This window comes from Carettochelys insculpta, chromosome 2 (assembly GCF_033958435.1).
Source record: "Carettochelys insculpta isolate YL-2023 chromosome 2, ASM3395843v1, whole genome shotgun sequence".
NCBI classification, from domain to species: Eukaryota; Metazoa; Chordata; order Testudines; family Carettochelyidae; genus Carettochelys; species Carettochelys insculpta.
The window spans coordinates 199,621,102-199,636,000 of record NC_134138.1 but is presented as its reverse complement, the minus strand read 5'-3'; the positions used below and the strand labels follow the sequence as shown (position 1 = coordinate 199,636,000).

At 45.5% G+C, this 14,899-nt stretch overlaps 1 protein-coding gene across 2 annotated transcripts in view; it reads left to right on the top strand.

Moving 5' to 3' along the window:
* The window catches only part of SH3BP5 (SH3 domain binding protein 5), a 95,773-nt gene that overhangs the window by 26,270 nt on the left and 54,604 nt on the right, over positions 1–14,899 (top strand). For both annotated transcript variants that reach the window (XM_074988303.1, XM_074988302.1), the window contains exon 3: positions 10,368–10,496. In XM_074988303.1, the coding sequence (XP_074844404.1) occupies positions 10,368–10,496 (129 nt within the window). The remainder of the gene's footprint in view (positions 1–10,367; positions 10,497–14,899) is intronic.

Here is a 14,899-nt window from a genome sequence, read left to right as displayed (position 1 = left end):
TCCAGAGCTGCAGGCTGACTGTCCGCATCAAAGCACATGGTGACTTTAGAAGCTGAGGGCCAGCAGCAGTAAGCTTGTACTGTATTTTGGGTGCATTAGGTGTGTCTCACACACATGCACAGATAATGCCTTAAATTCTAGTGTAATACATATGTAGTGATTGTCTGTACACAGTAGGTGGAAATTTAGCGTTTGGCAATTTGAACAAATCACAAACTACAGGTAATGTGTGAAAATTTCTGATCAATGGGCATTCCTCCGTTAACCGATACTTGAAATGTAGATGAAATTTTTCCCAATGAGTGAGACCCTCCCAAATTCACAGCCATAAAAAATGCACAGTGGACTGTTTAATCTGGTCTCTTGTATGGTTTTTACTCTATACTGTACAGATTTCAGGGTGGAGATCAGTGTTTCTCAAATTGAGGGGCCTAACTACTCCCTTCGTGTGGAAAAGTAACTACAGTTGTCCCTATTTGATGTGCATTAGTGCCAAATTGGCCAGTTTTAGTTCATCTGCCATGTAACATAGTGGCTTGCAACTTTTCTGGACTACTGTAGCCCTTTTGTGTGTCAGAATTGTCCTGCGCATTCAGTTTCACCTTACTTAAAAACTACTTGTTTACAATATCAGATGTAAAAATAAGTGTCATAGCAACTACTATTGAAATATGGCTTGCTGTGTCACTTTTATCATGATTATAAAATAACTTGCAATATAAATCTGTCCAATTCAGTCCATAGAGCAGTACAAACAAGTCGCTATGTAATTTTAGTGCTGTCTTTGCTGTTTTTTAATGTAACGTGTTGTAAAGCTAGGCAAGTATCTAGATAATATATCTTCAAGGAAGACCTCTGCCACGCCCCCCCGATACGCGTACTTTTGACTGAAAACTGCTCCTGTTTATGTACTAAACCCCCTCTTCCTTTGGCTGGATTCTAGCTATTAAATGCTCCAAGTGATAGAAACTAAGTTTTGATCTCTTCCTGCTCCCCACTTCTTAACACACGATGCATAGAGAAGCAAAGCACCTTGACATCTGTTGAATTTTAAGGAAGAACTTCTTGGCCTTATTTGAACAAGGGGAGAGAATTAAATATTAGACACAGTTACGTCAAACATCTGAAAAAATTGCTATCCTTTGTCAGTCTCCAATGCCAAAAGAGATTGGAGTAAAAAGTCAGCTGTGTTTGACTGACTTCAGCATCTGAGCAAACGCTGTGCAGTTAGCTTTATTGTTCCTCCATTCTGTGTAGTTTGCCCTCTTGCATAGGACACTCAGGCTACGTCTACACGTGCACCCAACTTCGAAATAGCTTATTTCGATGTTGCGACATCGAAATAGGCTATTTCGATGAATAACGTCTACACGTCCTCCAGGGCTGGCAACGTCGATGTTCAACTTCGACGTTGCTCAGCCCAACATCGAAATAGGCACAGCGAGGGAACGTCTACATGGCAAAGTAGCACACATCGAAATAAGGGAGCCAGGCACAGCTGCAGACAGGGTCACGGGGCGGACTCAACAGCAAGCCGCTCCCTTAAAGGGCCCCTCCCAGACACACTTTCATTAAACAGTGCAAGATACACAGAGCCAACAACTAGTTGCAGACCCTGTATATGCAGCACGGACCCCCAGCTGCAGCAGCAGCAGCCAGAAGCCCTGGGCTAAGGGCTGCTGCCCACGGTGACCACAGAGCCCCGCAAGGGCTGGAGAGAGAGTATCTCTCAACCCCCCAGCTGATGGCCGCCATGGAGGACCCCGCTATTTCGATGTTGCGGGACGCGGATCGTCTACACGTCCCTACTTCGATGTTGAACGTCGAAGTAGGGCGCTATTCCCATCCGCTCATGGGGTTAGCGACTTCGACGTCTCGCCGCCTAACGTCGATTTCAACTTCGAAATAGCGCCCAACACGTGTAGACGTGACGGGCGCTATTTCGAAGTTACTGCCGCTACTTCGAAGTAGCGTGCACGTGTAGACGCAGCCTCACATAGCAACACGAGAGGGGATAATCATAACTGTAAAACCACCAAAAAATGGTTAGGTTGACTCATGAGAAGGGATAGTACCGGAAACTGCAGAGAAACTATTTTGAATACTACTATTAATTGGCCAGATTTCAAGCTAATGAAACATTTTAATAATTTTTAAAAGCAACAAAAAGACCCAGGGTAGATGGGGGTGGGGGGGAAAGAACTTAAATTTCTGTGGTTTCAGTTTGAGCAGCCTTGGAGCACTCAACTCCTATGACTTCTTTGTGTCTTTATGCTATAGCAGACAGTTCTTTCACTTCCTTCCACCAGTAAACGTAGGCTAGGACAGGGGTCAGCAACCTGTGGCTCCAGAGCTGCATTTGGCTCTTCACAGACTTCTTTGTAGCTCAAGATGCTATAATTGCAAAGGAAAAAACCCCGCCTGAATATTTGTCTATGTATAGTGAACATCTAAAAGCCCAACAATGAACAACTCCTCTGAATAGCAAATATGTGATCTCCAAATGTTGGCTAACTCCCACCTTTAATATGTGCGGTGCATTGTGGGGTATGATACTGTGTCTGTGTTTTGATTGTGTTGCTAATAAAGTCTTGTTCACATGCATTGCAGCTCTTGAGCTCTTGAGCTTTTTACCGAATTTTTATAAAAAGGTGGTTCTTGCTATTTTGGTTGCTGAGCCCTGGGATAGGAGCATTCGAAGAGTGTTTCTCAAACTTTTGCACTGGTAACCTCCTCCGCAGAGCAAGCCTCTGAGTGTGACCCCTCTCTTAAACATATACAAAAGTGTTTGTAATTTTAAAACACCTTTTATCAATGCTGGAGGAAGAGGGTTGGAGTGGAGGCTTAGAGCTCATGACTCCCCTCCATCTCCCTGTGTAATAACCTCGTGACCAGTGTTCCCTCTAATTTTTCCCACCCACACCTGTTGCCAGCTATGGGGGCTCTGCTAATCAGTTGGTCTGCATTTGAATGCCTCCTGGGTGGCTGCCCAAGTGCACAGCATGCATGGAACACGGAGTCCTGAGTTTGATAACAAGGGAGAGAAAGTATGAGCAAAGCAGAAATAGGGGATGTTAAAAGTTAACTGGTAGAGGCGGCACGGGGTTGCTCCAGCTACACTAGAGCCCCCACAACTGTGCTGTGTGCTCCAGCCAAACTGGAGCAGTGCTGGTGCCAGTGTACTTCAGTGGAGGGCTACTCCAGCTTGGAGCAGCCCAAATCTGTGGTAGACAGGGGGCACATCAGCCCCCCCCCCACATCCATGTAATCAGTTAAACCTAGCATTTACTGGTTAGCCAATTAAATGGGATTTTACGTCCATCCGTAAGCAGAGAAACCAGATAAATAAATGCAAAACATATATACCTACAGGACAGTAATAGTGGCCGGTCATGGAGAGCATGGTGGCAAGTAATTTTGGAGGTGATGAGGGGTCTCCATGTGCACATAATAGGTGTGTCTGATTTTTATATAGAAATAAAATCAAGTATTTATATAGCCCACTTGACTCTAGTTTCTGGCCACTTCAGATCTTTACTGTATTTATGCTCCCAGCACCACTGTGAAGTAGGGAAGTGCTCTGGTTCCCATTGTAAAGACAGGAGACTGAGGCAGAGGGGGACCCACTTACTTCCCCTAATTACGTGGGAAGTCGGGGGGAGAGCAGAGACTTGAGCCTGCCTGTGTCTGGTCCCAGGCTAGTGGTCTAAGTGCTTAGATCGCCCATCCTTCAGCATGGGATAGGAGTGCTTGGAATGCCCATCCCGTCGCAGAAGTAATCCAGATGCTGAGCTAACATTCCAAGCGTATTGAGAGTTGCACTGACCAGGCTTGTTCAAAAGTGCTGCATCAGCTGTCTGCAGCTCATTTCAAACTGGGGCAGAGGTCCTGTCAGTGGGAAGTGTAGCTGTTGCAGCCACACAGTTGGCTGGTACTCCTGGATGTCCTTTGCTGTCTGGTTGGACAAAGTGACAGATCCTGGGCTGTTGTATGCCCGGCCTCTGGGAAGCTGTGGCTAGAAGTTGCGGCAGGTGTTGCGGTGCGCTGGTGCAGTCGGTTTAGATTAACTGGCTGGTTTAGTGTGTGTGTGTGTGTGTGTGTGTGTGTGTGTGTGTGGAACTGCTTGCAGAGACAAACAGAGCTAGAGAGACATAGCTGAGATGTTTTACGTAGACGTGCCTCTCACATTGACAGGGCTAATGAAAAGTGGAAGTAGAATACAGGAGACACTCGACTTACATGATTTCGACTTGTGTTACATGCAATAATACAAGTCAAAACCATGAGTGGCGGGGAGCCAGGAACCAGGCGCAGCCAGGACCGGGGCCCCTCCCTCACCCAGTTCCAGCTTGAGCAAAGTTCAGCTTCCTCATGGTTGCCAAGGAATGCAACCTGTGTGTAAGTCAGGGGTTTACTGTACAGTAAACTCTCAAAATGTGATCCCCCCCCCCCGCCCCCGAGTTCTGACTAACTTGCATTAGCATGCGTTGAGTGCAACTCTAAGCCGCTCTGCAGCTCTCTGCTCCCTCAGCTGGGGGAAGCCGGCTGGGCAGCTGTGGCAGCATGGCTTCTCCCTCGCCCGCCCAGCTGGGGGAAGCTGGGGTGCAGACAGCTGCACCGCCATGGCTTTCTGTCCCCTGCCTTCCTCCAGCCTCCCAGAGTGGCAGGGAGCCAGGAAACTGACCAGCGATGTGCTGGTCAGTTTCTGGGCTCCAGCCAGGGCAGGGGAACCAGACTGCTGTCTGGTTCCTGGCTCTCCCTCTCACTGTGGGAGCCCAGAAACTGACCAGCCTGGCTCCTGCAAGTGGTAGGGAGCTGGAGCCTGGCTTGCAGCTCTCCCATGGTCAGTTTCCTGTCTTGTTGGAGCAGATGATTGCTGAGAGCCAGGCTCCAGCTCCCCACCACACTCAGGAGACTGGAAACTGACCAGTGCTGCTGTGCCGGTCAGTTTCCTGGCACCCGAGTTATGTAAAAATTGAAGGAGGTTGCCAAGAATGTAACCGCTGTGTGAGTTGAGGGGTCTCCTGTATGGGGATAAACTGGAGGGGTGGTAACCTTTCTGAGAGCTACTGGGGCCTTGGGTGTTGTAACTGCTACTGTTGTGTCATGATCTAACACGACATGCCCAGCTTGAAAAAATGATTAGAAACCTTTTTTTAGGACAAAGGCAGAGAAAAAAAAGTTTGCACATTTTGTTGTTCAGAAGAACTTGCTGAATTATTATATTCTGCTCTTGATAAATTTGTGAACAGATTCTCATTAAAACAGGCTGTATGATAAACCACAGGGTTTTGAAAAAAATTGCCTAACCATGCACACAGTCAGCTTTCTCGGGAGATGTGTCTACACTACAAAAATAACTTCAAAGTTGAGTGTCTACACACACCCTACTTTGAAGTAGAGCACTACTCCATTCCCAGGAATGGAGTAAGGACTTCGAAATTGGGCTCAAAGTTAACTTCCAAGTAAGGGAAAATGTGTGTAGACTCTCTGCTGCCTACTTCGAAGTAGTGCCTAACTTTAAATTTAGTTCCTAGTGTGGATCTAAATTTGTGATCAAAATTTCATTTGGGGTTCTCATTGTGGGTTTCTTTTATAAACAAGACCACTCAGAACACTTGAGCTTGTGTTTTAATTTTACCAATTGACTTGAATGGAACTATTCACAGAGGTAAAGCTAAGAATGTGCCTAAGTGTTTGCAAGGTGTCTGCCTAAGGGGTACATCTGTGCTTACCAGAAGATCAACTTGATCGCACATGATCTTCCCAGGGTTCAACTTACTCCTAAAATGTTGGAGAGCAGGAGATGGTCCCACGTGACATGAAGGATGCAAACATCATTGCTCTCCATTTCAAAACTTTATTTAAAAAATTTAAAAGGGTGACTGCAACAACTGCAGAGGCATCTTGTTACTGAGCATCACAGGAGAAGCATTTGCCTGTGTCAGTCTCACACCTGCAAAAATTCCCAGATTGAGTCATCCAGAAACACAGTGTGACTTCAGGGCTGACAGATCAACAACAGATGATTTTTCTCTCTTTGACAACTACAGACAAAAATGCAGAGAACAAGGAAAGCCTTTATTCATAGCATTTGTGGACTTAACAAAGGTTTTTGAAGCACTTAGTAGATCAGGACTATACAGAGTATTAACCAAGATTGGCTCCCCACTGACCCTACTCAACCTCATAACATCCTTTCATGAAAGCAACAGTGCAATGTGATGGATCTGCATTGGAACCATTTGGAATGAACAGCAGAGTCAAACAAGGGTGTGTTCTCGCCCCTCCCCTCCTTGGTGTATTCTTCTAATTTCTACTGAATTGTGCATTTCAAAACTCATGCAGCGATATATTTCTCCACACAAGACTAGATGGCTCTCTACAACCTGGCAAGACTCAAGGCCAAAACTAGGGTTAAGAAAGTTCTCATCAAGAAACACCTCTTCACAGATGATGCAGCTCTCATTGCTCATAATGAAGGCATGTTACAGTCGCTGATGGATTCTCTGTCCAGAGCCTGCAAGTTGTTTTTCCTTGACATAAGCATGAAGAAAATTTGGTTTGTATTCAGTCAAAGTATACTTCAGCAACACAATGTAATTCTGGACAACAGCCCATTAGATCTGGTTCAACAATTCTGTTACCTTGGATCTACTGTCACTGCAAACCTATCCATAGATGAAGAACTGAACATCAGAATAGGGAAGGCAGCAACTATTTTTTGGCTGACTTATAAAACGTGCATGGAACAATCCTAAGCTGACACTGAAAACAAAGATGCCTGTATTGAGTATACTGCTATGTGGTTCTGAGACATGGAAGACCTACTCGAACCAGCAGGGAAAAAAAACTGAACAGCCTCTATCTTTGCTGCCTCCGCAGAATTATGAATATCAACTGGCAAGATAAAGTTTCAAATGCAGATGTCCTGTCAAGATCTGGCATACCCAGCCTCATAGCAGTCCTCAACGGCAGAAGACTATGGTGTCTTGGTCATGGGAGAAGAATGGGTGACTAACATCTTCCCAAAGAAACCCTCTTGTCCCCAACCCACATGACAGTTCACCAAAGAGGAAGACCAGAGCTAAGATTCAAGGATACATGCAAAAAGGCCATGGAAAATATTCAACATCAATCCAAAATCCTGGGAATGTACATCAGCAGATCGAAATACCTAGCGATGACAGCTAAGATGGGGCACATCATGCTTTGATAGTATATGTGCAAGCCATGCAAAAGAACTTTGTCTTAGGAGGAAAAGCTCTCTGACTCAAGAATTCGGAAATAGACAAACAGTTATTACAGTTGATTGTGCAAATCCAATATTGGATGCATAAGCCATGAGAGAAGCTGCAGGCTCAAACACTGCCCATAGATCCTCACTGTCGCTGCTAACCACAGTCTCCTGAGATGAAAAGGGGCCATATAATGGGGTCACGCTAAATTGAACCATCAGGGTTCTACCTTAGACCCTTGTACCCCTCACTGTCATGGGTAAAGGTTGGGCGGGTTGACGAGGGTGTTTTTTGTTTTTTTTTTGTTTTGTTTTTGTTTTCCCCCCCCCCCCCCCACTGACCTCCCGCTGTGGGGACAGCCAGAAAAATTGGTCTACAATATGTTGATTCCAGCTGTGACAACAGCATAGCTGGAACTGTGCATCTTAAAACAGCATTTTCCACATGTTGTAGACCTGGCCTAAAGTGCCAACTAGAGAAGCTTTTGTTACAGCACAGTAATTGGGAAGATTTTTGTTTGGTTAAAGATCCGTGACTTCTCACCAGATTTGCTTTTGGTGTGACTGTTCCCTGCTGTTTTTTTAATCCCATATGGCGATTGGCTCATTCTCCCCCTAAGCGCTGAAAGTACATATGATCAGAACATGAATAAAACTGGGGATGGTCTCAATTTACAAATTAAAGAAGTTACTGCTGACACTTCTCTTCCTTCCAGGAGTTTTTTATGGCCCTAAGACTGAGGCTGTTTGAACTAGACTGAGGGTCTCTTCATGTGCATTAATGATTTCTCACATTTTAACATATGACCTCTCCCCTCTCTGCATCTGGCGACTCTGGGGAAAGTGAAAATAAACACAACTATGTCACTTTAGAAATGAATTTTTAATGACTGTTTTTGCCCTGCTGGGAACCTTCCTCTCCACTGCCCTCGGTAAATATGCTTCACTATTTAAAAGTAATTTTCATGCAATGAATTCATCATGTCAGCTAAAGCAATTTAATTTCACCTATCTGTGAAGCTCGAGTCTCGAGTAGTGAGCCATGTAAAACCCATTAGTCTAATTAGAAATGCTATAATTTAACCCTTTTGATTCAGAAGCTTGCTTATTTCATACATGTGTTGTCTAGTCCGTATCTCATGATGCAGTTTAATACTAACAATTTTCTCCGAAAAAAGAGACTTGAGCTAGGTCACACGTATGAAATGGAACTGTTAAAATGCTCAATTAACATAATATCCATCAAAACGTTATTTTAAAGTGGGTCAAAATACTTTTAAGTCTATGAAGTGGGGGACAAAAAATTGTGCTTTTGGTCCTGTTAGGTTTTGGTAACACTTAAAAATCGACCATAATTGAGTGTACTAAAATACCTTTTCATAGTTTCATTTTATTTTGAATCTTTCCTTTCTGCCTCTGACTGTCAAGGGTTAGGTTGCAATCTTAAGAATCTTGGCAATGAATAGATAGCTTTTGTATTCTAGAAATCTCAAGGGAAAACCCCCCACCCCCAAAACCAAGATCTGAATTAGATAGCGCTCCAAACCAGTTGCTCTTGATGAATCAAAATGTAACTCCAGCAGTGTGCCTAAATCCTCTTTTCTAATTACAATTGCCAGGTTTGTCATGAGCTCGTGTGGTCCTTGCTCCTGGTCCCTTTCGAAATATAGAACCAGATTTCGATCCTAATTACATTGGTCAGTCTGGAATAAGTGAGTTACATTGGATGTTGAGATCCGACTCATGACCATTCTTTTAAAGAAAATCTCCAAGGGGGCCAGAAGAGAGATTCTACTACTATCTTCATCCAGTTATATGGATGCTAAATGAGTTTGGGACTGACAGAAGTAGTTCTGGCTTTCTTCCTTAAAAACGATAAGGAATAACAGCCAAAGAGGAAGCAGCCATCTTCACTAACTGATGCAACCAAAACAGGAAGTTGGCTTTCATGACAGAGAACTGAACTGAAAGCTGCAGAGATGTTACTAGGAGTGTGTGTTTTGTGTTTGAAAAGTAGCAGACAGGTTCTTTAGAAGTTCTGCTTTCTGCTGGAGCAGCAGGCAGGACCTGTGACTCCCAGTTGACACTGCAAAATAGTGGCCCTTCTGAGAAATGCCACAAGGGGCTTGATATGGCAAAGTTTTGGGTGCCTTTGTTCCCCTTGCAGTTAATGACAGTTGAGAGATGGCCACACAGTATAGGACTGGGCCTTGAGATGGCCGGACCACAATGACCCAGGTCCAGCTCACAAAGCGGAGATGCTCAGAGTGACCAGAATTCTGAAAACTGCTTTGAAAGTCTGAAGTTCTTTGGCAAACATGAAGCTGTCCACGTTACAGCCGATCCCCTTTTTTCCCCTAGAGGAGAGACAAATAAAAATCAAAATCTCTGTGATACAGTGCAGAAATATGAATTGCTCACATATTAAAACAGTAATACCCTGATCACAGGGGTTCAGGACCCAAATGAGCGGTCATGATTATTGATCGTCAGGAACCACGGTAGAGCGAATTCATTTTTTTTCCTCTTCTGTGTAATTATGCTATTCTATCAAAATGACCAAGTACGATTGTTTTTATCAAGAACAATTGGTTAATAATTTGGTGTGTTACTATCATGTGCTGCAAATACATGCTACTCAGACTAAGGAGATTCTTGCTAGTGGTGATCCTCAATGTGTCTCCTGCAGGTATTAAAAAACCATGCAATAGGCCAGCTGTAGCTTTGTCTTTTTCCTCCTCTGGAGCTCAGAGCACTCCCCTGCGTCCGCTTTGGCCTTACTCAATGGCTGGTCGTGTAAGAATTCCTTTCTGGCTTCTGATGTGTGTCTGTGTATACATAGATTCTGATACCCAGCATGGAAATATTAGCTTTTTGAGAGCATTCCAGGGTATTGGCTGCTATTTTGCTGGAACACTAACCTTAGGGTCTGGACAGGGAAAGATGGAAGGAAATAGTGAGAGAGGCATCAGACGCCAGCAGGTGCTGAGCCCACGGTTATTGATGATGATATGCTGAGGTTGTTGGCTGCTCTTTGACTTTCAACAAACATCCATACACAAGATGCAAGCGACCAAGAGAAATAAAATTTCATGAATGAGTATTTCCTGTTTTCCTTCCCCTCATGTAGGACGCACGCCAAAAATTTCGTTCTGTGCTGGTGGAAGCTACGGTGAGACTAGATGAACTAGTTAAGAAGATTGGAAAAGCTGTGGAAGACTCGAAACCTTACTGGGAGGCCCGGAGAGTAGCCAGACAGGTGAGACCTCTTAAGCTTATGCTGATAATTGGATCCCAGTATGACACACACTGAAAAGTACATACTGAATGCATTACACAAGTCTATTAATAGCACCCTTAATGTAGGCATGTAGCTGATGCTTTGATAGGTGTCTGGGATTGCATGCTCACCCTCTGAATTGAGGGTGTGAACAGATTTCACCATCCACAATGAGTGGGTGCACACTCTAGTCTGAAAACAACCATATAGGCGTAAACTGTCAATAGAAAAAAGCTTGCTCTGTTCTCAAGCACTAATAATGGCCTTTCGTACAGTAAAAGACTTACTCTGGCTCTTCCCCTCAACACTTATAATTGCTCTAAACCCAGTTATAGAGCTTGAATTTCTGTTTCTTGACTGCCTCTCTCAAACCTTTAACGCTGTGTACTCAAATTAAAGGGTATTAGGATTTGTTCAACCCACTTCTCCACGCCCACAAGCAAGAAAAATGTGGTTTTTTTTTTTTTCCTAGTAAGTATAAGCATTACATGTACTATCACTTTAAAATGGGTGAACATTGGTGGATGTCTGAACCCTGCTCTCTGACATGAATTATGGCACTTGTGTGACAGTTGGGGACCCTGTCCCCCAAGCTTAGATGTTTTAAAGTTAGGCATATACATTGGTTATCTTCATTTCTGGGTCTTGGGAAAAGTCCACTTTGTGAGCAGAGTGGTTGGTGTGCTGCCTGTAAAGGGAGTGAGAGCTACTGGAGACACAAAGATGACTCTTTTTTTTTTTTTTTTTTTTTTTTTAAGAAAGGAAGTGTGTGTGCAATATCTACATATATTGAGCCTGTGTTTGTTTTTTTTGTTTTTAAGTTCTGCGTAAAGAGCATGCAGCTTAAAACTTGGTCAGTTACTCACTTAGAAGTCAGTGGTAGATGTGGGTGTTTTGTACTATTGAAAATTGGACCACCTTGTTAGGCACACAACCTCAGGCACCAGGTTACACAAATGGCCAGTGTGACCTGAATGTGGCAGCTGCTGCTGAGTTCCTGAAAATAACATTTTATCTCTATTTCAGGGGTTCCCAAACTTTACTAAGGTGACCCACTACCAGTGTTCCTTCTAATTTTTTTCCAGCCATGGGTGGAATAAACTGTATGTGCACCACCAGTAGAAACACAAGCTGCCATCTGTCGGTGGTTGAGTGCTCTGCTAACCAACCGAGTGGCGCCTGAACCCCTGCTGGGCAGGCACCGCAGAGATCTGCTTACATGGAACACTGGTGACCACCTGTTTTTTGTCTTTGTATTGTCCATCTTCATATGCTTGCACCTTCCACCCTGGCATTGCAACCCTAATCCAGGCCCAGTGCAGAAGGGAGGCATGAAGGTGGTGTAGGTGTTTGCAAAACAAGCTCACCCTCTGGCAGCAGCTCCTGTTCAGCAGGACTGGACTGGCTGCCGGCTCCAGGCATTGGGTCTCTGTGTGGTAGATTGTGGTGTCTGGAATTTGGGCCCTGTCCCATAGGATAGGGTGACTACAAGATAGGCTCCCCCCACCCTATTCCTATACCTCCCACAACTGGGCAGAAGTATGTTTCATATGCCACAGCCTGGTGGTGTTGATCTGTTCCTGAACATGGTGACTCCTCTGAGCCATTTCAGTCATCCAGGGGTCGTCTTTAAATTTGATTCCCAGAGAGACAGAGGAGTGATGGGAACTAAAGTAGCAAAAAGATTCCTTTCCAGAGCACCTCTCCCTTTTTTGTCTGATTATCTTTATACATTAACTATATAACATACAAGATTATTTTCACTTATCCAAATACCATAAAATGGTTTTTGTTCCCTCTCATCTTGAGCACAAAGTTCTCCGCTGCTGAAATAGTTAATGATACTTGCTCCCTCTTCGCATTTGGCATGGTGAGAAGGAAGTGAAATTTTTATCCTTTTCCTGCAAGGGAAGTAACAATCTATCCCATACATTCTTGCCTTTGGGAACAAATATCTGACTTGTTGCTGACCTTCAGATTGGCTGAAGTGGCTGCTTGTCCCAAGTGACTGGGATTCAAAATGCTTCATAATTGCCACCCTGCATCCAAAGTGTCTGACATAAGCTGTGTTGAGTCATGGTGAGATGGGTGGCTTCAGTATTACACTGGCAAGATTGTCCTGTGAAAACCTTAATAGTGCTTTTTTGTTGAGGCAAAGCCAGTCACAAAGGGTAAGAGTCTTGACATTGAGTGTAAAAAGACAAATAAAATCAAGCTTCCAATTAGGGCAGCCTGAGAACCCTGAGACCTCCTGGCCCCATCCCATCTTGTGCAATTCTGCACTGACAGAAAAACGTCACGAGTTCAAAACTAATGAATCTCCTAAGTAAGAATCCTGGAATGTTTTTGCTTGTATGACATGTTTTGGGAGAAATTCAGCTTTCATTGTCAGACAAATGTTTAGTATACCACAATGATGATCACTTTCTGCTCCTTTGATCCGTTGCGTACAGTGGTGATGCAGATTATTGACCCCAAAACATTAATGCCCAATTCACATTGGGGCCAGAGTGATCTGGCAAACTGAGGGCCAGAAAATCTTGGGGGAATTAGTACGTCTCTGGCAGGGATGATTATTCGCTATTTGTTTACATTGTTGTGAAAGTACATTAACTACTAAAATATATCCTAAGTATGTCTGGGGAGGAAAACAAACTGCCTTAAGAAGCTGAGCGTACAAAAGGGTGTAGCACTTTTTTTTCAGGCTTCAGAGGGAGGGTTGGCTAAGAGAGCAGCCCATCGTTTGCACTGCCTTGAACCAGGCACATGGAGATTAGGTTATTTACCTACCTTGTGGGCAAGTCTGTGCTGTGATAGCAGCTCATTACGCTTTTTCTTCCCATGAGAGCTTTTAGTTTGTGTGAAATCTGTTTTTCCTAGCCTGCTGCTGCAGGTAATTGGTCTAAGAAAGAGACTTCTAATTGCAAATGTAATGAAGAAATGGAAGGGTCGGGGGGTGGGTGGGACAGGACTCACAGGGATACGTTAATGGGTGGATCGTTGGGACAGGGCTTGATGCTGGAGAGAATTTAGAAGGAGTTGAACCTGCTTAGCCCTTCTCGAGATGGGGCCAGAGTGTTTTGTCTGTAGAAGGAATTTTTTTGCAAGTCTTGATTAGCTTGGTGGCTGGGGGTTTGGGAATGGTGTTGCCGCCATTGATGTTTTGGCACAGTTCGGTGTTCTTCAAGTGTCCCTGTGGGTGCTCCACATTAGGTGTCGGGCTCGCCTGGCGCCGCAGATTGGATCTTCCAAGCAGTTTCTGCCAGACCGCGCATGCGCCGGTGCGCGCCGCTCCCTTGCGTGTTCCTGGCCACGTGCGCGATCCGGTCCCCGCCAGTTCCTCTTAACCGCCGTCGGCTGCAGACGGAATCCGACTAGGCTATGGCCAAGTTAGCGTATTCAATGGTTTTAACTGTTTTCTTTAAAGTTTTCAAGTTCTTAGTCTATTGTTAAGTTAGCCAGTTGTTGTTTCAAAAAAAAAAAAACCAAGAAACAAGCGGGACGGAATTCAGTCCAGTCCTAGTAACAAGCGGAGCACCGGAGGCCAGGAGCCTAGGGCCATTAGCCCTCCTGCCGCGGCAGGCTATCGGAGAGGGGGAAAACAGCACAGAGAAGGTGCTACGTACCCCATTAACAACTAAAAGACTCACCAACAATGTCCTCTTCAGGATTCAAGAAATGTGAGTGTTGCCGAGAGGCAATGCCAGCGTCTGATGGGCACAGTCACTGCATAAGGTGCCTTGGGGAGTCCCATGTCACGCAGAAATGCTCCTTCTGTGCAAAATTAACAGCCAGAGCAAGGAAGGACAGGGAGATGCGGCTTAAAATGCTGCTATTCGACAAGGCCCTCCAGCCAGACGTGCCGGAGCGGCCGCAGCAGGAGGGACCCTCCGCGGCCCATAAAAGGCCCTGCCTCCCTCACCCCATCAGCGCAAAAATGGAGGAAAGTCTCCCCAACCCAATCCCTGCTGGCAGCAACAGCGAGTGAGACGGAAGGAGCGCACAGCCCCCAGCCGCAGCAACAGCTGATCGGCAGCGGCATGGAGAGCCACGTGGAGGCGGCTCAGCCTCCAATGATCAAACAGCCGCCCCGCACCGCAGGCAGGGCAGCGGCTAAACAAGCGCCGGTACCGGCGGCACCACAGGCAGCGGCACTGAGCCCCGGGGAACCGGCGGCGCAGAGCGCGCAGACACGCAGCCTGCAGGCACCGGAGGACACCGCCCGTGTGGCACCGCCCATGAGCGTGCCGAGCGCAGCGCGGACGGGGCCGAGATCCCCTGCATGTCAAGGGGTGGAGCCACCCCCTCAAGGGAGGGGGAAGGCTGCACAGAAAACAAGGCACCGCAGCCCCTCTCCAGACAGGGCTGCAGAGTTGCTTTCT